Source organism: Dipodomys spectabilis, unplaced genomic scaffold (genome assembly GCF_019054845.1).
Source record: "Dipodomys spectabilis isolate Male_0828 unplaced genomic scaffold, ASM1905484v1 ptg000096l, whole genome shotgun sequence".
NCBI lineage: Eukaryota > Metazoa > Chordata > Mammalia > Rodentia > Heteromyidae > Dipodomys > Dipodomys spectabilis.
The window spans coordinates 7,888,357-7,912,735 of NW_024870773.1; the positions used below are offsets into that span (position 1 = coordinate 7,888,357).

Below are 24,379 nucleotides of genomic sequence, written 5' to 3' on the forward strand. Positions count from 1 at the left end.
TCAGTGCCTGGCTAAAATTTATTATTTTGACTGTGCTATGTCAAAATTACATGAATCAAGCAGACTTACTACTGAAAAGTGGTGGATCTGTCACCAGGTGAGATCTGGGGCACTGAGAGTGTGTCCTGGGACCCTGATCATCTTCCTCTCTCTTTGTTACTTGGCTCCCTTAAGGTGAACAACTTTGCTTCACCATGTACTCTCTTGTCATGATGTCTTATTTAATCATAGGTCCAAAAGCAAGGGCCAACTGAGCAGCGACTGCAACCTCTGAAAGTTTAAATAAACCTTTCTTCCCTCTTTAGTTGTTTGTTACCCCCACGGAAAGCTGAGGGAAACAACCTGATCTCAACCCTGTGGGCTACTGATAAAACTTTAATTAGGATTAGATAGCAAGAATTAAAAGTTATCAATGGAGTTCTAGGTTTCTTCTCTGCAACTCTGATGACCTGGTATCTTTTATGCCAAATTAAGTTATAGTATATATGTAGAATATATATGGTGTTTTCTAGTTTTCTGGTACATGCCACTTACTCTGTGTCAACTCAGACCACTGTTCTTCTGTCTTACCACACTGGTTTCAGTGTTCAGAAAATAGTGTACAGACAATGTACAGACAGTGTACAGACAATAGTGATATCAAGAAAAGGTCTGGACCAGAAGGATTTGGTATTTGGTCCTCTGAAATTATCCTTAAAATAGTTACCTGAAAATTTGCATTATAGTAAGGTTATGGGTAAAACTTATAATAAATATAAAGCTTTAAGGACACATGATGACATTAAAAATGAAAGGATGGGATATGTTCTGAACAGAAAAAAAGTTCAAAAAATCGCTGGAGGATGCTAAAAGTAATTGCCAACCATAGGTTTAACTCTTTTACTGAGAGCACACTTGGTTTGAAGTGAGTCCCATAATGTGTTTCTGTTGTGTGGGAAAATGTCTGAAACATTAATTAACTCAGCATGAATGGGTAGACAGAATTCATCCAGTAAGAAACTGTTCAAGTTTTATTACTTTAAAAATTATATAGGGTCTTAACATTCCAAGGTAACAACTTCAATTCTTTCCTATGGTAGCTCACTAAATTTGATCCAGTTTTTTCTGTGATTTCACATGCAGGCAAACAGCTCCTGACACAGTCATAGACATTCCATGTTCAGAAACACATTCTGCAGTCATCAGTTCACACGTGGGAGGATCTCCTCTAAGTAGTGGACATTTACAATTTTGTTTTACACAAATGCAATCCTAGTATTTTTTTTTTAAGGATTCTGTGTGGGAACAATTGCTTAAAGTGATCTTCCTGTGACACTTGCAGTAGGAGACTTTTAACAGAGTGTAGATTTGAAAACGGAAGATAACAAAACTCACAATTCTCCAGAGCTGTGTGATTGCAGATGTAGCTCTTGTCAACCTGGTGCTCAGTTGCTACGGAAGAAAACTCAATGTTTCCAACATTCAAGATGGCAGCGAGAATGCTATATATGCTTCCAAGTTGCTAAAAAAAATAACGAGAAATACTAGCATTATTTTTATCTGAACTGTGGCAAGACAGTGACTCTGGCTAGGAAATTCTAGAGAAGAAGCTTTTGTTGTCTCCTGGCAGATGGAGACAGGTAAGTGGGCAAGGTCAGGTAGAAGTGGGCACAGGGCACATTATCCAAAATATGCTTGAAAATATTTTAGTAAGGAAGAAAGGGAAGAGAGAAGGAAGGAAGGATTGGGTTAAGTAAAACTTTAAAGGCCCTTCCAGCTATACCTAGAGTCTTTTCATCAAAATAATTAGTAGGATTTGTTCCACATAAAAACAATCTTATAAAAGTTGATGCCAGTGGTTCACACCTGTAATCCTAGTTACTCAAGAGGCTGAAATTTGAGGATCTTGGTTCAAAGCCAGCGCAATCAGGAAAGTCTGTGAGACTCCCAACTCCAATTTACCACCAACATGTTGTAAGTTGAGCTGTGGTTCAAGAACTAAAGTGCTAAGCCTTGAGCTTTTAAAATAAAGTGCAGGGACAACTACCAGGCACTAAGTTCAAGCCCCAGGAATGGCACATGTACGCACATGTGAGCACACACACACACACACACACACACACACACACACACACACACAATCTGTGTGCTGCAGTGGTACTTTTGGTACAGTTGATGAATCTACGTTATCACATGATTACCCAAAGTCCAATTCACTCTTGCTGCTGCATATTCTGTGGTTATTGACAGATGCACAATGATAATTATCCACCCCTGTAGTGCTTTTCAGAGTGGTGTTAAATGTCTCTGTGTTCTGCTTATTTTGCCTCCTTGTCTCTGTACCCCTGGCAGGCACTAATCTTTTTATTGTCTCAGCAATTTTCGCTTTTGTAGAAGTCACATATTTGGAAGCAGATAATATGCTGCCTTCTCAGATGGCTTTCTTTCACTCAGTGATAAACATTTAAAGTTTCTTTATATCTGATCTTGGCTTAGAAGCCAGTTTCTTTTTTAGTGTTAAATCGTATTTCATTATTTAGATACAGCATGGTCTACTCATCCATCCAAATGGATATCATGATTTGCATTGAAATTTTGGCAGTTATAAATAAAGCTGCTATAAATTTCCATGTGTTTGTTTTTGTATGCCTATTAAGTTTTCAATCATTTGGACATGCATCAAGGAGTAATAACTGAATTATACAGAAAGTATAGGAATAGTCTGTAAGGAATTTGCCATTTTTCATTCTCACAATGCCTGAGAACTGTTGTTTGCTATCTTTCCCAGCACTTGATGTTATCATTATTTTAGGTTTAGTCATTCCTTTTGTTCTCCCGCCAGTATGAGAGATCAAATCCACATTCTTACATCTGGTAGGCAACAGTTCTATCAATGAGTACATGCCTGGGCCAGCTGCTACCTTTCGTTTTGAGTGGGTGATTCAGAAAGAAATGTTAAATATGTACAAAGAGATGTTGGGGATTTAAATAGTTATCATAAATGCCAATTGTATTGAAATTGAACTATACCTTTTCTTGAGTCATTCTTTCTTTGTGGGAAGTACTGGGCATCAAATCTAGGGCCTTACACATGTGCTGTACCACTGAGCTGCAAGACTGCTGGGGAGCCATTCTAATAGGTGTGTAATGGTTTGTGTGACCATTTTTATGTGAAAAGCAATGTATTAGTTGCAGGACTTGAAGAACTTGGAGCTCTGTGGCTGGTTTGTAGATCACACTTAGAGAAGGGCCACTTCTTCCACACAGCCAGCAATGACTCAAAGCTTGTACAATGACAAACAAGTGATTTTTTTTATTAGACTATGAAAAACAGAATGGTGAGAAAGACTGAACGCACAGATTACTATGCCAATGGTGGAGCTTTGTAAGAGATACTTGACTTGTAAGACATAGTATTCCAAAAGAGCTTCTTTTTTCCCTCCCTCCCTCCCTCCCTCCCTCCCTCCCTCCCTCCCTTCTTTCCTTCCTTCCTTTCTTCCTTCCTTCCTTCCTTCCTTCCTTCCTTCCTTCCTTCCTTCCTTCCTTCCTTCCTTCCTTCCTTCCTTCCTTCCTTCCCCCGCTCCCCAGTCTTTCTCGTTGTCCATCCTGGTACTTGAGCTTGAACTCGGGGCCTAGGTGCTTCCTTTGCTTGGACCACAGTGCCACTTCTGGCCTTTTCTGAATAGTTTATTAGAGATGAGAGTCTCATGGACTTTCCTGTCCAGGCTTTCTTGGAAACACGATCCTCAGATCTCAGCCTCCTGAGTAGCTAGAATTACAGGCATGAGCCATTGGCACCCAGCTTTCCAAAAGCTTCTTTATGAGTGATGTGATTTGGGATGTGAACCTAATGCTGTAAATACAAAGCAGCTCACTACTCATGACTTTGCCAGTACTCAATGTTAGGTATATTAAATAGGTAGGTTTCATTAGGTAGCTGATGAAGAGAACACCATAAGCTATTCAGGCAGGAAAAGAAGTTTATTTACCAAACTGCTGCCCCTGCTGTGCATGGTGGAGAGGCATGGCTGAAAAAGGAAAAGGGACAACGCACCCCAGGGCCAGGACTTATCTAGGCCAGGACTTATCTAGGCCAGGGACAGGAAGAGGTGTGGCCAGGCGGGGGAAAGGTGTGGCCACACTGGATCCGGATGTGACCTCAGGGTCTGGGACCCTCCTAAGGTCACATGGGAGGCATGTGACCAGAAGTAGCACAGGATGTGACCTAGCAGGAGGGGAAGGTGACTGCTTCCAGGTCTGCCAGTTACCTAGGTAACAGATACTGGGCAGAAACTTAGCCAAGAGGCAGGGAAGTGTCCTTGTGCAGACCTACACTCAATGTATAACTTTTGTAGGAAGAAAAATGGAACACCCTCAAAGTAAGCCCACAGCAATGCACATCCTAACTGAAATACTGTGCCTTTCTAAGAAAAGGGCAAAATGAAAAGTGATATGTAATACTCTCAAATACATAAATGAATATGTAATTCCAGAATTATATTAATCTCCTCACATGTTACAACCTCTGAAACAACTCTCCAAGTAAGAATAACTCATTGGGCTTGAATTCTGGTACTTGAAAGCATTTGAAGAAAAAAGTGATTTTTAAAGAAGGAAAAGGAGATAAAGGGAGACTGCAAGCACTGCTCCAGTGTTAGAACACCAGCTATGCACAAGAAAGCCAAGTGAGAGCAAGAGGTCCTGAGTTCAAGCCTTAAAACTGGCAAAAGAACCAAACAGAGAACAAACAACAACTAGGTACTTTGTTTCAAGGCCATTAACATATTGGGTGAAGTAAAGTTTAGTTATTGGTCTAAAGACACACAGCCAGAAACAAACAGTGCCAATGTCTTTTACCTACATACTCCTAACCTCACCAGAAATCATGTTTAAAAAGAAGGGGATAGTAGTTCATGGGTGCTCAATGCTTTGACTAGTAGGGGGAAGAGGGGGTGGTGGGGAAGGAGAGGAAAGAGGGGGGTGGAGGGAGGGAGAGGGAGAGGAAGAGGGAGGAGAGGGAGAGAAAGGAGAGAGAAAAAAAGGGAGAGGGAGAGAGGGGAGAGAGAGAAGGAGAGAGAATGAGAGAGAGAGAGAGGGAGAGGGAGGGTGGAATAGAGGGGGAGAGAGGGAGGGAGAGGAATAGGGAAAGAGGAGAGGGGAGAGAGAGGGAGTTAGAGAGAGAGAGGAGAGAGAGGGAGGGAGAGTGAGAGGGAGAGGGAGAAAGAGGAGAGAGGGGAGAGCAAGAGGGTGGGTGGGTAGGGGAATCTCCACCGCAGAACATTGGCACCAGAGGCAAGGTGCTGAGCAGGCGGATGAGACAATCTTGCTATTTCATTTATAATGAAAGCTTCCTCTTTCCAAAATGGACTTGAAATAGCAGTCAAGAATTCATTGTGTATACCCCAAAATTAAGAAAAATAGTGGCACTCAGTAGGCCCTATGTTGAAAATGAACTACACAACTTGTGGGTGGGGACAGGAGGGAAAATTTGGGAGAGAGCCAAGGCCAGGGTGACATTGTCCAAAAAGAAATGTACTCACTACCTGACATGTAACTGTAACCCCTCTCTACATCACCTTTATATAATAACAATAAAACATATTCAATTTAATAAAGGAAGGGGTAGAGATTGAAGAGGATTGAGAATGTTGAAGGAGGTGACACTGATCAAGATGCACTGTATCCATAAACTGCTTTGTTAAATGGCACCTCCTTTGTACAACTATTTAAAGATAATTTTAAAAGATTTTTTTAAAAAAAATCAGGACTAAGATACAAAGGAAATAAACACCCACTCTGGTTAATTCTGTTGGCTTAAATTAGGCCAGTCTGTCCTGTTGACTCTATTTGAGGTAGAAGATCATCACTTTCTGGGAGGGTTGGCCGGGGTGGGGGGGGGGGGGGGGAGTGGGGGGGGGGGGGAGGCCGGGCTTGGAGGATTCTCTTGCATGCAATTAAAGTCTTTACTTTGGAACAAGAAACAGATCATCATGGTCTCTTTTATCCTATGCTCCCGTTTATCTCTTTGATAAATCCTGACTAGGTTTAAATTTGGATCATAGTTAGAAATAAGTGAATTATATTTGTTGGTAGATGGTAACTGTAAAACTGGTTCCACTCCAATGTGACTAATCATTGTCTGACTGAGCAATAGAAAGCAGCGGAGCCAAATACAAGTGAACCTCTGCCTCTATGGAGTGCAACTAAGAAGTAAACAAACCAATTAAAAATGATTCCTTGCCTCAGAGATAGCAACATGTGGGCAGTGGACTGGCAAGAAGTAGAGCAGCTTTTCTGATGATTTAAAAAAATATGGGGAAAGAACCAGGAAGAAGTCACAGAAGGGTCTGCTTTGGTTGATCAATGTGTTGCATCCTCTCAGTTTGGAGGCCTCCCTGAGATCTAATTAGCAACTTCTGTATTCACCTTAGCAGGCCGACCAGCATCAGAACAGTTTTAAGAGGAGCATCCACTAGCAAAGTTCATCTTCTGATCAAGGATTGGAGAAGAGGATGCATGCTACTGGCTTCTTTATTCCATACAGCCCAAACAAACTGGCTCTGCTTTGAGAGCAGAGTGCTCTTAAATACTCTGCATGACTTAAATATGTTGTCTCCACAGGTACAAGCTGTAGGAGTCTAAGGATGAGGTTAGGCAGATGCTAGGGAGAGCAAATAATGGAGGAAGGGGAAGATCAATCAGACTCAAATTTGAATAGTGCCAGGGGAAAATAACAAAGCTACAAACAGAAGTGGCAGTGCTCAGGAGAGCGTTGGGGTGGGATGAAATGGGTAAGCTAACTAATATGATGGCAGCCAGTGCATATTTCTGATGCAGTTTCACCTGGGATTTATACTGTGTAGAAAAATCTCAGAAGCTCTGCAATTTCATGCAATCCCATTTGTCCAACCTTTCTTTGATTTGTTGCATTTCTGGGTCTCTATAACTAGTATATGTCTGAGACAAGCAGAAACAGATAAGTTGATGTTAGGCGAAATGAACCCCAAGATAAGGACTCAAATGGTTTTTCTTTGTTTCTAACATATTTATAAGATGATTTTTTTTTGGTTGCTTTGTATGTCCCTTCCCCATGGTATAACCCCTGTTTTCATTGTATTTGATATTGGTATAATTTGTGGAGGGGAAGAGAAAAAATGAATTGTTTAAATAGGGATACAGGTGGACCCATTACAACAATGAAATATACAAGATGCTATGTCGAAAAATGAACTTTACAACTTTGGCGGGGAGGGAGGGAACATGTGGGGGGGATGGGGGAGATGGGAAGGCAGGGATGGGAAGGGAAACAAAGGAGGAGGCAACAATGCTTGATAAGAAATGTACTCATTACCTTGCTTATGTAATTGTAACCCCTCTGTATGGTATTTTTACAATAAAAAACTTATTATTAACAATAATAATAAAAGAAAAATCTCAGAAGGAGGACACTATTTTTGTCTTCTGTGCCAGAAGAAGAGCAAAGGCTTCATGATTGCTTATGATGCCTGGGACATTGATTAATGCCTAAAAATGAGATTGTGTCTACAAGAGATTGTCTTGTGGAATCTTCTCAGCACAATGACGACATCGCTCTCTAGAATAGATGGCTCATCAGAGACGGGAGCTGCTCTGTCCTTCACCCAGGTGTTCATTTCTCACTTGTTCGACTCCTACTCAATCCTCAGTTTAATCCTGCTGCTCCACAAAGGATACTACTAGCCAAGTAGACCATCTTGTCACCATGTATCAATCCAGTCACCCTATCTAACTCTTCTAATGCCTTTTGAAGGGTGATAGGAGAATAAGATTCACAGACTGGACCTTGTAAGAACTAGGGGCTGAAGCTGAGTATGATGGCCTATGCTGATTATCCCAGCTATGAGCAAGGTGGATTAAGTGGATTACAGTTTGAGGTCAGTCAGACACACAATTAGCAAGCCCATTCAACAAGCTACACATGTCTGTAATCCCAGCTATCCAGGAGGCATAGATAGAAGGATTGCAAATGTGTAGCTCTGGTTAAAACATGAGGTTCTATCTGAAAAATATTGAAAGTAATAAAGGCATGGCTCGAGTGATAGAATGTCTGTCTAGCAGTTGAAACCTTTGTCCAACCCAAACAACAGGTGCTGTCTCCTCTGAAGAGAAAGTTCTTCTTAGTGACAATATAGACCTAAGAGCAAAGTATTCAAGCTTCTCTAGAAGTCTGCAGAGAGATATCCAACAATGGATTTTGTTCGTTAGGCTAAAAACTATTTAATGTAGCAACAGAGAGAAGAGGCCCTGGTCATCTCTTTTCTGCCTTAGACACTTCAGAGTCAGCCAGTTCTCAGGTGACAGGTATAGCTTAGTAGATACAGAGCAGAGAGCCCAAGCTGTCAGCCTGAAGCTTCAGGTGGGTCCATCCATTCACCATTCAGAGAAGAAGATGGTCACAGAGGGGCTCCTATCTCTACAAGGTATCCAACTTCAACACAGGGCTTCTGGTGAGTGAAGTAAGTATCTGCCTAAAGGATGAGTTCCAGCTTGGCTTTCCAGTGCATTTAGAAGACAGCTCTTCCCTCTGGTTCTATGAAAATGTACTTCTTATTTGGTTCTGGTTCTAGGTTCCTTCTGGCTCCTCAACCTCTCACCTTTTTAGGCAGATGAAACAATTCTATAAACAAAATAGTGATGTTTATTCAGAACTTTTAGGCTGTGAAAGCAGTGAGGTTGGAATTGTCTGATGAAATATAACTCCTGATTGGCTCTTGGGAAAGGCCACACAAAAAAGGTACCCAATCCCTACGTATGTACGTACGTACGTACGTACGTATGTATGTATGTATATGTGTATATTTATTGTGTTGGTCCTGTGGCTTGTACTTGGTGCTGTCTTTGAGCTTTTTTCCCTTCAAGGCTAGCACACTATCACTTGAGCCAAATCTCTACTTCTGACCTTATTGGTGGCTGATTAGAGAGAAATGTCTCATAAAACTTTCCTGGCCTGGCTAGTATAGAATGGCAATCTGCAGATCTCAGACTTCTGAATAGCTAGGATTACAGGCATGAGCCACCAGTGCCCAGCTTACCCAATCCAAATTGAAATTCCTCCATTAATCTTTTCTCTGAGATGTACCAACTTACTCTAAATATTCATTGCTACAGATACTGTCTCCTTTTTAAATTAAGACTAAGCTCATTTCATATAATCTTGATTATTTCTTTAAATTTTTTTATTTGCATCAATTATTTGTACAGAGGGATTTCATTTGGACATGCCCATATAGGTAGACAATATACCCTGATAAGACTCATAACTTCTATCACTCTCCCTCATTCCCCTCCCATTTCTGAGCCAATCTCAATAAGCCTCACTGCTTCATTTTCACAGGTTCACAAAGTACTTTGATCATATTCTTCTTTCCTCCCACCAGTACTGATGCACACTGACAGAACATGTTTGACATTTCTGTCCTACATTGGTGGTGCATGCTAATTGTTCAAAGGAATTTCACCATGGCATTTCACACATGAATAGGAAATATTTTAATTGTGTGTGTGTGTGTGTGTGTGTGTGTGAATCCTGAGCCTTGAACTCAGGACCTGGGTGCTGTCCTTGAGCATTTTATGTTCAAGGCTAGCACTATATCATTTGAGCCACAGATCCACTTCTGGCTAATTGGTGGTACCTGGGCTGGCTTTGAATTATGATCCTCAGATCTCAGCCTCCTGAATAGTTAGGATTATAGCTAGGATTATAGATATGAACCACTGGTACCCAGCTTTCATTTGCTCTATCATTGTTCACTCTACTTTGTCCATTCTCAAGATTGCACAGAAGCAAATATTTCTTTTTAAAAAGTCCCTATTAAGATCAGGATTGGCAATGAGATGAACAAGACATTATGTTGAAAATGAACTTTACAGCTTGGGGGGGAGAGTTGGGAAGGTGGGGAGGGAAGGGATGGTAGGGGAAAAACAAAGGAGGGGTAACAGTGCTCTATAGGAAATGCACTCATTACCTTACTCATGTAATTGTAACCGCTTTGTACAGTATCTTTACAATAAATATATACATATATATTAAAAATAGCAGGACTGAATGAAGTCACTGGAATTTCATTTAATTTATGTATTCTTGTCCTACCAATTAACTTCTAGGCAGATGGATCTCTAGAACCCTTCTGAACAAAGATTATTCTGGATTTACTTCAATATTCCCTGCTAGGCAGGACCCTAATCTCAAATTAATTTTTTTGCATTTGTCTTGTCCTTTTCCTGTTGACAAGGATCATATTTCATTCCCTACAGGCAAGATCTTGAAGCTGTCCTCCTGTAATTCTGCATGAAGGCTATCCAAGATGGAGTCAAAAGCTTTCAAAGAGAAGCCTGGGGGCGGGGAGAGGGGTGGCCGGGGATAGGGGCAGTAAGGGGATATAGACATGATGGTACATGCCTGTAATCCCAGCTACCTGGGAGTTAAAGAAGAAGAGGATCATAGTTCTAGGCCAACCCAGGCACAAATGTAAATCTGTAACACTGAGTTTCACATTTTGGAGATGATATTCTATACCAAGAAATTTGTATCTTTAGAGCTATTACTTTCTTCCTTTTTCTTTTTTGTTGTTTGACTATATAGCTAGGCTGCCTTGAACTCACAAGACTGTTTCCTCAGCCTCTCAAACGCTGGGATTATAGGCATGCATTATACCACAGGGTTGACAGCCTTCTGTTTTAGAAGGTAGTTTCTATAATTCAGAATTTAGACTCCTACAGGTCTATGTGTTAAAGGCATGGTTCTCAGGGTAGGAAGTGGTGAAATACTGGGACATGGAGCCCAGTGGGAGGTCTTTAGGTCATTTCGAGGGATGGAGGGGAGTGTGCTCTCAAAGAGAACTGTGGGATATGACACTCCCCTCTCCCAACCCTGGACTTGTGGTATAAGTGCTTTTGGTCTACTACATATCATGATGGACTGTCTCATCACCACCAAGGCTAACCAGTCATGACATGGAATCATTAAAACTGTGAGGCAAAATAAGTCTTTTTTTTTTCTTTTTTTTAAACTGTATTTTCTTTTTTGGTACTGGGGATTGAACCCAGGCTGTTGTACTTGCTAGGCAAGTGCTTTGTCACTGAGCTACCTCCCAGCCTGCCTTTTCTTTCAATAAGTTAATCATCTCAGGTATTTCATTATAGTGATGGAAAGCTGACCAGCACAGGGGTTAACATGGTTCTATAAGGAGGTTATACAATGACTTGAATCAACTTCACTGCATAAAATTGGAATGAATTGTGTGAAGTTACCCTTCTATTAGCACCTCCACATTTTATGTCCTGCTGGTAAAAATTTCCAAACTATTTGAGAAGAGTCACCTATATATAAAATCTTACTTAGCTTAAACTTTTATAGCTCTGTTAACTAACAAGGAGTCTTGGTAAGCTTCTCAAGCAGATAACTTATCTGCATAAAGCTGCAGGAAGGTCATTTATAAAAATGAAAATTCAACAAATTACATTATCTATTCCTAAGGAGTTTATTTTTTCTTTTTGTCCGCATGTATTAAATGTATGAAAGGGTTCCATTGCGACATCCCCCTGCACGTGTTTAATGAACTTTGATTCTATCCACTCCCTCTGTTGCTCTTAAGGGTTTATCTGAAAGCCTGATTCGCATTCAGAGAGTGTCTTCTCTCATTACAGGCTCTGAGTCCATGCAGCAGCACTGAGCTGCTAAGCCAGAGTTCCAAGGCATCTCTGAAGCCCTTCAGGAGTCCATATTAAATAAGATATGTTGGTACAAGAATGAGAAGTGAAATAAAGAAATTCCCAAATCGGTATTAGAGACAAAAGATGATTAGAAATAAATGCATAGCCTTACATGCTTTTATGATTAAATCCGAAAAATGAAGAACTAGAGGATTCGAGTATTCTCCTTAAGAAAGAGAACAAAGATCTTCAAGTGATTAAATAAATAAGCATAAGAAAGATAAAGCTGAAATCAATAATACCTGTAATGAGCCAGGCACTGGCAGCTCACTACTCAAGAAGCAGATAACTGAGAATTGTGGTTGGAAGCCAGCCCCACAACAAGCTGGAACTGGTGGTATGGCTGGTGTGCCAGCCTTGACCTAAAGAGCTGAACAGTAACTTTGCCATGAGTTTAAGCCCTGGTACCATCAAAAAATAATGATAATGCTTCTAATAATAATACAGGTAACGCAAAAATGTATAGAAAGTGTTGTAAGTACACCCAGATCGAAAACTTTTTCAGATTAAAAACAAATAGTCGCAACGAAAAAGCAAAGCCCCAATCCATATATAACTAGAATGAAAAAGGAAACAAAGGCAGAGATACTTGGAAACTTTATAAGAAAAACCAACCAGTGAAGCAGCTTTAAAACATCAAAGCTGATGATGATGATGATCAAAGACTCATAATAAATACCACACAGGGCACCACATGGAGCACTGTATACAGAACCTGGCATTAATTAAGCTCACTAAGTGCCGGCTGCCAACACCAGTGATGCATACAGTAGAAAAGGAAGACTTTCCAATGTCTTTTATACTCACCTCCATTGTAAAACCTATGACTTTGAAGCATTGCTCAACTAATTCATACTGAGATTTATAGAAGCTGTTATTCGTCATGTCCTGTACTGTTCTCAGGTAGTCATTTTGTAGGTACCTGAAGGAAAAGATGAAAGGAAGAATAACTACCTGAGATTACATAGCATTATGTGATAGCATTATGGAAATAACTCTTGGAGGAGTACCTGGGAGGCTTATTTTCAGGCAGTTTGTAAAGGGCTAGTTTCTTCTTTCCAGCTAAACCGGCATAGATGTAGTAAAAAATATGAAAGTTTTTTTCTCCACTGAAAAAAAGAAGATATTTTCAGGAAGGTGATTAGTAAGTATATATTCATTAATTGTTAAAGCTACCTGCAAGTACAATGATTAGAATAAAAACAGCTGTGAGCCCCCATGTGGGCCTCCCAAAACACTGTATTTTGGCTTTCTATGGTTGTTCTTACCATTATTCTCAACAGATTCCAGACTTGATATAAGTCAGTGAATGTTCATTACTAAGTAAATTTCAGGCATTGCTCTAAGCACTGGGCATAGAGCAGGAGCCAAATAGTCAAAAGTCCTTAACTTCTTGATGTGCTTACTTGTCGGGAGAAAGAGAAAGAAGATAAATAAAGTACTAACTTACCAAAGTGAATCACCATAATTGCTTAAGGTAAGCATAATTTCCCCACTTTATCTACCAGGAAACCGAGACTGCAAACTAGACAACTCCCAAAGTCAAAGAGCTGATGATTATTCCAGAGTCAAATCTATTTGACTCACAAGTCTTCAACTATATTTTATAGTATTTTTCTGAGGCTCCATTTTCTCATTGAAGGTAGGAATCCCTTCTCCCTCCTTCCTTCCTTCCCTTGCTCCCCTCCATCCATCTTCCTGTTTGCCTCCCTCCCTCCCTCCCTCCCTCCCTCCCTCCCTCCCTCCCTCCCTCCCTCCTTCCCTTCCTCCCTTCCTCCCTTCCTTCCTTCCTTCCTTCCTTCCTTCTTTCTGACTTGGGGTTTGAAGGGCCTAGGTGCATTTCCTAAGCTTTTTATCCCCACACTTTAAGGCTAGCACTCTACCACTTGAGACACAGCCCCACTTCCTGCTGTTATAGCATTAATTGAAAATAAGAGTCTTATAGACTCCTGCCCCTGCTGGCTTCCAACTGCGATCCTTAAATGTTAGCTTCCTAAGTAGCAAGGATTATAGGCATGAGCCACAAACACCTCGATTTTGCATTTCTTTCCAATAATTTCCAAATTCCATGGCTCTGTGGTTGGAAGCATAATGAACATTTCCTAGATGATGGAATAATTCAGTTAAGGGAATGATAGTGAGGTGATTATGTCTGGCTCAGGGTATTCCATAGCATACAGGGTCTTGTTCCCCCTCCTCTTCCCTCATATTTTCCTTTTCACCCTGATGGGACCCTAGAACACATCACAAGTTCAGCTTCTCTACCAAAAAGAGGAGGAGTCCCTCCAGCTTTGCAGTTCCTGTGTCTTCAGTGTCCTTTCTTTTGCCCTTTCCCCCCTACTCTTGATAATCCTGGTGGCCATCTTGAAGACTGGGACTGGCACTTCTCTTGGAATTTCCATTCTTTGACACTCCTCTCACCCTAAGGTGGTCTAAATCGTTACACAACTTCTCACTCATGGGTCAAATTAACAGTAATATCCCAAACCTGAAGCCTGGGCTATCTTTACATCTCTTATTACTCCTCTGTTAGTTAATATAAAACTCACCTCAACAATAAACATGCTGAGAAATAAATCAGGAAAACAAGCCCATTCATAAGAGCCTCAAAAAAATCAACTTAGGAATAAACCTCACCAAAGAAAGATTTCCAAAATGAAAGTGATAAAACACTAAAGAAAGAAACTGAATAATACATTCTATGGAAAGTGCTATTATGTTCAAGATTTGGCAGCACTGATATGATAAAAATGGCTGTATCACTGAAAGCAATCTATAAATTTAGTGTAATACCCATTAACAGTCCATGGCATTTTTCACAAAAAAAATCAAGCCTAAAATAAATATGGAAGCATAAAGCATCAAAAATAGCTAAAGTGGTCCTGAGCAAAAGGGGCAATGCCAAGTGGTATCACAATAAATACTTAAAATTATACCACAGAACTACATGACAAAAATAGCTAAGTACATACACAAAACCCGAAAGAAACCAGTGGAATAGAAGATCCAGAAATAAGCCCATGCAGCTATAGCCAACTGATTTTTCTGACAAATGTGCCAACATCATAGTTTGGAGAAAAGATAATATTTTAGGGATATCTGATGTCTACATATAGAAGATGGAACTAGATCCCTGTACAACAATCAACTTCAACTGGATCTTAATGTAAGTCCTCAAACTTAGAAATGATCAGAGATAAAAACAGAAAAAAAAAACCTTTCAAAATATAGGCATAAGCAACAGCTTTCTGGAAAGGACTTCAGTGACGCAGGAAATATGAACAAGAATTGACAAACGGCGTTGTATTAAATTATAAGGTTTCTATACATTAAAAGAAACAATGACTAGAATGAAAAGACAGCCTACAGAATTTGAGAAAATCTTTGCCAATTACACATCAGCCACGGGATTAATATAAGAGAATATATGAGGCACTCCAAAATTCAACAGCAAAAAAGTTGCATTAGTAAATTGGATAAATGAATTGAACAAACATTTCTCAAAAGAAGTAAGTATATAGCTGGGCACTGGTGGCCCACACCTGTAATCCTAACTACTCAGGAGGCTAAGATCTGAGGATCATGGTTCATAGCCAATTAGGTAAGAAAGTCTGTGAGGCTCTTATCTCCAATTAACCACCTAATAACCAGAAGTAGAGTTGTGGCTCAAGTGGTAGAGTGCTAGTTTTAAGCGAAAAGAAACCTCAAGGACAACACCCAGGCCATGAGTTGAAGCTCCACAAATGACAGAGAAAGAGAGAGAGAGAGAAGGGAAAAAGAGAGAGAGGCAAAAAGAAGTATGAATGGATAATAATAACACAAAGAAATACTCAACATCCTTCAGCTATAAAGGAAATACAAATCAAACTGACAAGGAGATTCTATCTCAGTCTAGTCAGAATTACAATCATCAAGAACAATTTGGCCCAGCACTGGAGTCTCAAACTTGTAATACTAGCCACTTAGGAGGCTGAGATCTGAGGATCAGAGTTCAAAGTCAGCTTTGGCAGGAAAGCTTGTAAGACTCTTATATCCAATTAACCACCAAAAAAATCAGAAGTGGAGCTATTGCTCAAGTGGTAGAGTACCACCCTTGAGCACAAAAGCCCAGGACCTGAGTTCAAGCCCCGAGACCAGGAAAAAAAAAAAAAAGAGAAAAAACAAACATCTCATCTCCCCCCCCCCCCCCCCCCACACACACTGGTAACAACACATTTATTTCAGTATTCTGCTGTGTGACCCTGAGGTGTTTTCTGTGTTCAATGGTTGATTAGATTATAACAATTAAAACTCCAGAAGGTAATCTAGTGATTAGTGTTGCTCAGAAGCGTAAGTTAAACAGACAGGGTACCACATAAAGGAATTTTCAACACCTTGAACCTTTTGGTAGTTTTGAATATGGATCATTAGACTTTGGCAATAGACCTATTAAGATAAATATATTTTTTTTGGGGGGGGGGTTGTGGGGCCTGAACTCAAGGCTAGTGCTCTACCACTTGAGCTACAGCGCCACTTCCAGCTTTTTCTGCTTATGTGGTGCTGAGGAATCGAACTCAGAGTCTCATGCACGCAAGGCAAGCACTCTACCACTGAGCCACCTTCCCAGACCCATGATAAGTATACTTCTAAACCTCATGGTTTTCTTCTGACACAACAGAAAAGATCTAGATTTACTCTCTAAGTTCGGAAATCTACCAAATAGTCTTAAGAATTTACAAAAGGCCAACATTATCTGAGGCCGTCCTACTGATCACCCATCTGCCTGTATTCTATTCAAAGGGAGAATCATGGTAGGCAACAACTGTTAATGTCATTTTGTGGAATCAGTGCTTGGTGAAAGTAATGACTTCCTGCAGATGACAGACTATCAACAGTTTTAACTTAGAACTTTTGTGTCCTTATCAAAGAATTTAGAAAGATTCTGAGTCAAGAACTGGACAGCATGTTCATCGGGTTTCCTGTTAGAATCAACCATTTCTAAGCAATTGCATCATACAGGGCATTTCCTTTCAGGACTTTTATTCTTGCCTTCAAATCTTACAGTATGTATTTTTAAGGGTTTGATACATGTAAGAATTGGGTACTCATTGCTAGAAGAGGCCATATGCATATGCTGATCACTAAGTATGACTTATATTACATTAAATTAAAATTATATTCTGTTGGAAATAAACAAGAGGGAGTTCCCAGATCCAGAGAACATTATGGCTTAAGGAAACAGAGAACTCAAAAACAGAATCCATCTCCAAGAAACTAATGCAGTATAGTAAAATAGAATTAAGTGCCCTGTCTTAGGAAAAAGCTCATTAATAATAAGAAACAATGGGGACACCATACATTACTTCTTTGGAGATTAAAGTGCAGGCAATATAAAATGGCATATAAACTAATGCAATCCTAAGGTGCCATTCTTTTTTTTTTAGGATGCATAGCCTATTCTCACACGTCCATTTTCTTTCAAAAATCCAGCTGTAGTGACACCTTTTAGCTTATTTATTTAGGCATTACTTATACTCTCAAACAACTCATTCTTATGTGGGGATCAAAGAATCTTATATATTGGTGGTGGGAATGTAAATTAGTGCAAAAACTGTGGAAATCAGTATGGAAATAAAAACCTAAAGACAGAACAACCATATGATCCTGCTCTACTATTCTGGGGATATAAGTGAGAAAAATGTAAGTCAGTTAGAGATCCCTGCATACTCATGTCTATGGTATCACAAGTTACAATAGCCAAGTTATGGAATCAGCCTAAAAGTTCATCAGTAGAAGAATGGACAAAGCAAATATAGTATCTACATATAGTAGAACATTACTCAGTAATAAAAGGAATGAAATTATGTTGTTTCCTGGGAAATGGATAGAAATCAAGGTCAACATGTCAAATGATATAAGGTAGACTGACAGAGACAAATGATTCATGTTTTCTCTCACATGTGAAATATAGATACATACAAACAAAGTGAATAAACAAAAAGTCATGAAACAAAAAAAAGAGTATTGAAGGTGGAAATCAAATGGAGAGACAAGTAAGGGTAATGGGGGAGAAAAGAATCAGTGTGTGGCATATATCTGTAGAAATGTCATAATAATACCTATTATTTTGTGCAATTAAAAAAATAAAATCAGAGCCGGGCACTGGTGGTTCACGCATGTAATCTTAGCTACTCAGGAGACTGAGATCTGAGGACGGGGGTTCAAAGCCAGCCTGGGTAAGAAAGTCTGTGAAACTCTTATCTCCAATTAAGCACCAGAAAACCAGAAGTGGAGCTGTGGCTCAAAGTGGTAGAGCACTCATCTTGACCAAAAAGAACCCAAGGACAGCACCAAGGCCTTGAGTTGCAAGACCCACAACCGACAAAGAATATATATAATAATAATAAAAATTTAAAAATTAAATCAGAATAGAACCTTCCACTCATCACAAAGCAAGATTAGGTCATGAGATCCTGTATTACTTGGTTGCTGGACTTCCTGCTCCCTTTGTCCATGGCCCAAGCTATGCTTGGGCTCCCCTACCAACATAGAGACTTCAGGCCAGCTGTCACTCATCCCCTACCCAGCTCCTTTTTCTCTTTTCCTTCACAGCCTGTGTCAGTGAATATAGGGATCAATGAAATATGTTCATAACAGAAATCATTATTATTATGTCATTAAATTTACTTAAACAAGCTTTGCAAAGCTTGTTTTTACTTTGAAAGCTTGTTTTTACTTTACTTTGAAAGCTTTGCACATGAAATCCACTCATAATTCCTTCCAAAGCATTTTATTTCAAGGAATAAAAGTCGCTTTAAAACTTTCCTCAGTCTTCTCTTGTCTGTTCAGAAGTATAATCTCCATGGGAATGGAAACTTTTCTCTTTTCAGAAATTATTTATTCTTGTGGTACGCAGAAGCTTTCCCCAAAATCAATGGTAATGCAAACATATCCATATAAATTGACTTTTCCAGTGAGGTAAAAGATAGTTGGAGTTTTGGAACACATCTGTGGTTTTATTGTAAAATCTTTACTTTTGGTTCAAGATTTTGGCAAAGGCTAGTACAAGAATTATTTTCACAGTTTCTAAGGCATAATTCACCTAAGTTTAAAATACTCTGGTTACAGGTCTGATATCTGTGCAGTGCCTATAACTATTTTAGATGTTCCAGTGGTCTTTTCTGGAAGTTGATGAATGAAAATGCTGCATTTGGAAGTACAGAACTTGATTAAGTGAATAAAGCAGATTGCTATTCTTGTTTATGTTTACAAACAAAGTAAGACATGTTCAAGAGAAAAATAAGGATCTCTGATTATTTTGCATGCTGGGTTGAGACTCTTGCAGGATGACATAACTCTAAGCTTTGGAAGACAGTTTAAATGTCTAGAAAAGTTCCAAATCTTTCAAATGTCAGGTCTGAGGGAACAGAGACTTGAGATAAAATAGTAGCAGAGGGAGAGGAAGCAGGCAAGTAAAACATTGATTGTGGAAATGAACACTATCTTTCTCTGTGTTTAGACATGCAGAGTAAAGAGCGTTTTCCATAGCTAGAGGTGAGTGGTTCCAAGGCGACTATGGGGGTAAAAAAGCCCCCAATCAACCCCTCAGAGTTGGGGCATGAATTCAGTTGAGTGTGGGATGACTGGAGGATGGTCAGTGGTTGGAAGTAGACATGGTAAGCTTAGCAGAAGTCTATCTTTGGGTGTCCATTACACAGAGCTGGCTGGTTTGAGATCATGATGTCAGAAGAAATTGAGAAGACATCAGAGAGAACAAAAGACAAAGCCTTCTGGACAAATCTCCAGAAATCCATTTTGGGAATGGATGAATGAATTTAAGGCAGAGAAGAATAATCAGAAAGGAGGAAGAAGAATTGGAAGCCAGTCATGGAGCACAGAAGTGAGGGTTTTAATAGGTGGTCTCCAGGGAGGATTCTGAGGCAAGTTCTGATATACCTTTCATTCATTTTTAAGGTTGGGTTTTGCAGGGCGTCTAGCGTGCTAGGCAAATGCTCTACCACTGGGTTACACTGCCTGCATTGCCTTCGTTCAAAACCCTTCAGAGCAGCCTCTTCCACACGCCTATCTGTTTGTTGCAGTCACCAGAAAGAAGGCAACAGATGCTAAACCTTGTACAAGAGTGAGGTTAGAGCAAATCTAAAACTTGAGCTCTTATCTTCTCTCACCACAGAATAATAAAAGATGTCTAAGACTAGCATGGCATGTAATTTAGTTTGCTTTGTTCCAATGAAATCTCATTGATTGCTCTGTGCATCACATCTTAAATCTAACAATGCGACGTACAATTAACTGAAGTGACTCATAAATGCAGAGACACGAAATTAGTGGATTTCTTCTTAATTATCAGTTTACATGTGCAAAGCATTTACTTTGACAAGACCTGGAGATATTCTGAGAAATGCATTGACCTTCAGAGTTAACAGAGTTAAAGCCAAGGGGGGATAGAAGATAATCCATTTTATGTCCTGCCCCAAGTCACACCAAAGCCACACTTCTGCCCATGTGGTCACGTGGTTCTCAGGTTAGGGCCACCTGGAAACAAGTGTAACATCTCAGCCAGCCCATAGTAGTTCCCTGACTAGCTGTACTTCTACTTGTGGATCCTGGAATAGTTCTTTGGAGTTTTGCTCAGCTACTTGCAGGAATGCCTTGGAGGTGCTTTCATGCTCACCTGTTTTGGACCCTGGGGATCACCTATGCTACTGAGGCCCCTAATACTCTGGAAATCCCGATGTCCTCACCTAGCCACAACACAACTCACTGTGACGTCTGTGACTGTGACAAAACAGCCAGGAAGAAGGCCCTAAAGCTGACCATGCTTTACATTCCAAGGGGCCCTCAGGGAACCTATTAACAAGGCTCCCAGTGTTCTGTTTTAGTTATAGCTGCCTTGTCTTAAACATCCAGTCTTCTCTCAGTCCTCTATCTGCTCACTCTTAGCAGCTGAACTCACTTCCTACTTCCTAGAGAAACTAGAGACCAATGAGTCTCAGAGTATTGTGCCAGTCCTTAGGGGACTGTGAGCTGCTTAAGAATCCTTTTTAAAATTGGCTTTGCAGCTTCTGTTCTTAGTTCATAGTAGGCAATAGATAAATATTTGTCAAGTGAAGGAAGGAAGGAAGATAAGAAAAGAAGGAAAAGAAGTAAAGAAGGATGGAGGGGAAGAAGGAAGGAAAGAGGAAGGAAAAAGGAAATAAAGAAAGAAGGAAAAATGGGGATTGAATTATAGTCAGTGGAACTGGCCAGAGAGACAAGGATTTAAAGTCCAACTTGGTTATTTCCTAGCTTTTGATCATTAAACAACAAATTAAAATTCTCTTGTTCTCTGTTTCCTAATTTATAAAAGAGACAATAAAACTCTGTCACCTGACTGTGAGAATTAAAAGCCACAATGGATGTGAGGGGCTCGGCATGGAATAATTGCTTCATAAATATATCTTTCCTCTCTCTGTAGCAGACAGCACCATGCCTGCTACTTTGTTTATGAAGCCTAGGGAGACGGGCAAAGGGCTGGCAAGGGAGAGCAATGGAATCAAGGCTTGCTGAACTACACTATCATAAGAGGAGGAAGTGGTAGCAGACACAGTTGTAATTTATATTTATGACACTGATTCAGCATTGCCTTCAATATGCTCATTTTCTCCTTGAAATTAAAGAGGTTCTTGGTAAATTTTTCTTCTTTAAAATCATCAATATTGAGAAAAGCTTTTTAAGTCACGAGGTATCAGAATGTCAGGAGAAAGGTGATCTGAAACTGAGTGAGTGTGTGTGTGGGGGTGGGTAAGGCGGGACTGGCGAGGTCGGGGGAGGTTGGCATAGGTAGAGATGAAAAACATCAATTCTCGACCAAGAAAAGGGGAGTTCATTTAAGAAAATAAATGTCTTCTCTGGTGCCCCTTCTCTTTGTCTTCCTGAGTCCTCACATTGGTTGTGTAACTTTCTCTGCCTTGCTCTGTGTGATCCAAAGGCAGACAGACTTCTGTAGACTGCAGTATCTGAGCCCCTCCCTCTTTTCCTGGCTTCCAGTTGAGTTTAGCCAATGGGAAGCACAGGGAGATGCTGGCAAGGGGAAGCAGAGGAAGGAAGGAGGTAGATTATCCACACCCTTTCTCTTGGTGGAGGCTTCATTTCCTTTAATGCACTTCTAGGCAGCCCCTACCCAGCAGCTCCCTCTCTTACCAGGCTCTGTGGTACTTTCTTACCCTGAGCCCTGCAGGCCTGGTTAGTCTGTAGGCTCAGCATTTATTACTCTGGGCTAACCATTCATTCTTGATTCTTTATGCCCACTCTACATTTGCAAATTGTTTTTTTAGATTAATCCCTTTAAATTTGTTCCTTTCTTCTAGTAATTCGGATTGATGTATTCTAATTAAATTTATAATTAAACCATGCACCTGCAAATAATGTATCTACTACATCTCTGATAACCTCATTTTCAAAACTTGCTCTAAAATGTATAAATGCAATTTAAATTAAATAAAAAACACACAAAATGGAAAACATGTCTTATTATAAATTATAATGTAGCAGAACTCAAATTATACTGAGTTGTATTTCTACATGATTGTGATTTTTGGATGTGGCATGATTTTCCACAATAAACAATATTGTAAAGCTGAAATAGATCCTTAGGCCATCTCTGAGGGGGGAAAACCCATTATTTAATACATAGTACAGTTTAAATATAATTCTAATTCTGCTATCTTTTTAGAACATATTTCACATGATTTCAACTATTAAGAAATTATTTCACCAGGAGCTGGTGGTTCATGCCTATAATCCTAGCTACTCAGGAAGCAGAGATCTAATGATAGTGGCTTGAAGCCAGCCCAGATGGAAAATCCAGGAGACACTCTAGTTAACAGCAAAAAGCTCAAACGATACAATTCCAGCCATGAGTAAAACAGCCAAGTGAGAATGTAAAGATTGTAGTTCAATCGCCATTACTGACACACAGACAAACAAACCATAAATAGTTCTGATGACTTAAGTCAGCTATCAACTAAACAGCTTGTTTCTGAATCATTTACTTGGTCTCTTGTGTATAAGCCCAGGAAGAACAAAATTATTACAAATATCTATTTCTGTAGAGCATTATATAAAAGAAAAACACATTTATATTTAAAAGATAGATAGACTTGGTTACCTTTAATTAAATTTCACATTGATTTTGTGTAAAGAAATATACTCTTCTCAATTGAGAACTTGTTCTTATTTATGCTGGTCGTACCTCCATGGTGGGCTATAGATTTTTGGTCTGGTAGCATAATTTCTAGATTATTTATTAATCAAGACATTGTTGTTGTTGGTCATGGGGCTTGAACTCTGGGCTTGGGCACTGTCCTTCAGCTCTTCAGCTCAAGGCTAGTGCTCTACCACTTGAGCCACAGCACCACTTCCAGTTTTTCTGAGTGTTTATTGTTGCAGATAAGTCTCACAGACTTTCCTGCTCGGGCTGGCTTTGAATCGCGATCCTCAGGTCTCAGCCTCCTGAGTAGCTAGGATTGCAGGTATGAGCCACTGGTGTCTGGCAAGAAGGGTCTTTTTAATTGAGTGTCTTGCACATAGCAAGTCATCCACACAATTTCATTGAATAAGAAAAACATTTTTACCATTAGAGCAGAAGCCTGGTTTTATTTTTTTTGCTTACATTTCTCAGAAAACTAAAAGATATCTGACACGAACTTACATAGCCTGATGGATAACTCGAGATTTCTCTAGAAGGTATTCAGAAATCTGTGCTCCCACTACAGCTCCAGAAGAGGTAAATTTCATTTCTAAGTATTTTCCAAATCGGCTGGAATTGTCATTGATAATAGTGCAGGCATTGCCGAAGGCTTCAACCAAATGGTTCATTTGTAAAATCTTCTCTTGTAGGGTTCTGTTATTAGACTAGGGAGAAAATGTCAAGATGCTAAAAAAAAATCAGTAAAAATAGTTTTGTCTATAATAAAGTGTCTCTTCTTTGATAAGTATTTTCTGTGGATATGAACATATGAGAACACATTCTTGAAAGATGGCAGCATAACAATCTGGTTTCTAATCACCTCCTTTGTCTGAAGAGGGAAGAGATATTCTATAGGCTTGTGTTCAAATACAGTTCTGGGCAGTGCCTGACATCAGATATAACTTACATGCCGTGTAACTATTGAGGTACAGCTCTCATTTTCTTATTCCTATGTGCCAGGGCCTGGGCCCTCATCTATGTCTTCCCCAATGCCAGAATCCCTTTCTTTGTTACTGAGCAAAGAACAAAGAGGGTAAAGACAATTCATGGATTCAGAAATGGAGCTTAGAAGTAAGGATGGGAAGAATGGAGTGGCAGGCCAGGCCAGCAGCCTCGGTCTCTGTCCCTACGTCATTTCTGCCCAAACATGTGTTCGATTTTGGTTTTCTTCTTTTCCATTTTATGGGAAATTCTGCCAAGTAGAAACTCATTTGGGTTAGAGCCAATCACTGTTAGAAAGGCAAAGAGATTGAGGGAGTCTCCAAGTAACATGCATCTTGGCAGAAATTAGAGCAAGGAGATGATTGTCAGTGTCAACACGAACACTTCCCAGAGATCAACTGGATTAAAGATATGGATAGTTTGTAAGTTAAGGGTGAGTAGCACTAGCTGTTTCTAGACATAGGCTACATTGGCACACCA

General features: G+C 39.9%; 1 protein-coding gene across 1 annotated transcript in view; it reads right to left on the bottom strand.

Moving 5' to 3' along the window:
* The window catches only part of Myo3a (myosin IIIA), a 118,425-nt gene that overhangs the window by 31,958 nt on the left and 62,088 nt on the right, over nucleotides 1–24,379 (bottom strand). The window contains exons 14-17 of the mRNA XM_042686201.1: nucleotides 23,420–23,622; nucleotides 12,741–12,839; nucleotides 12,538–12,652; nucleotides 1,375–1,501 (exon numbers count right to left, since the gene is read on the bottom strand). Coding sequence (XP_042542135.1) covers nucleotides 1,375–1,501; nucleotides 12,538–12,652; nucleotides 12,741–12,839; nucleotides 23,420–23,622 — 544 coding nt within the window. The remainder of the gene's footprint in view (nucleotides 1–1,374; nucleotides 1,502–12,537; nucleotides 12,653–12,740; nucleotides 12,840–23,419; nucleotides 23,623–24,379) is intronic.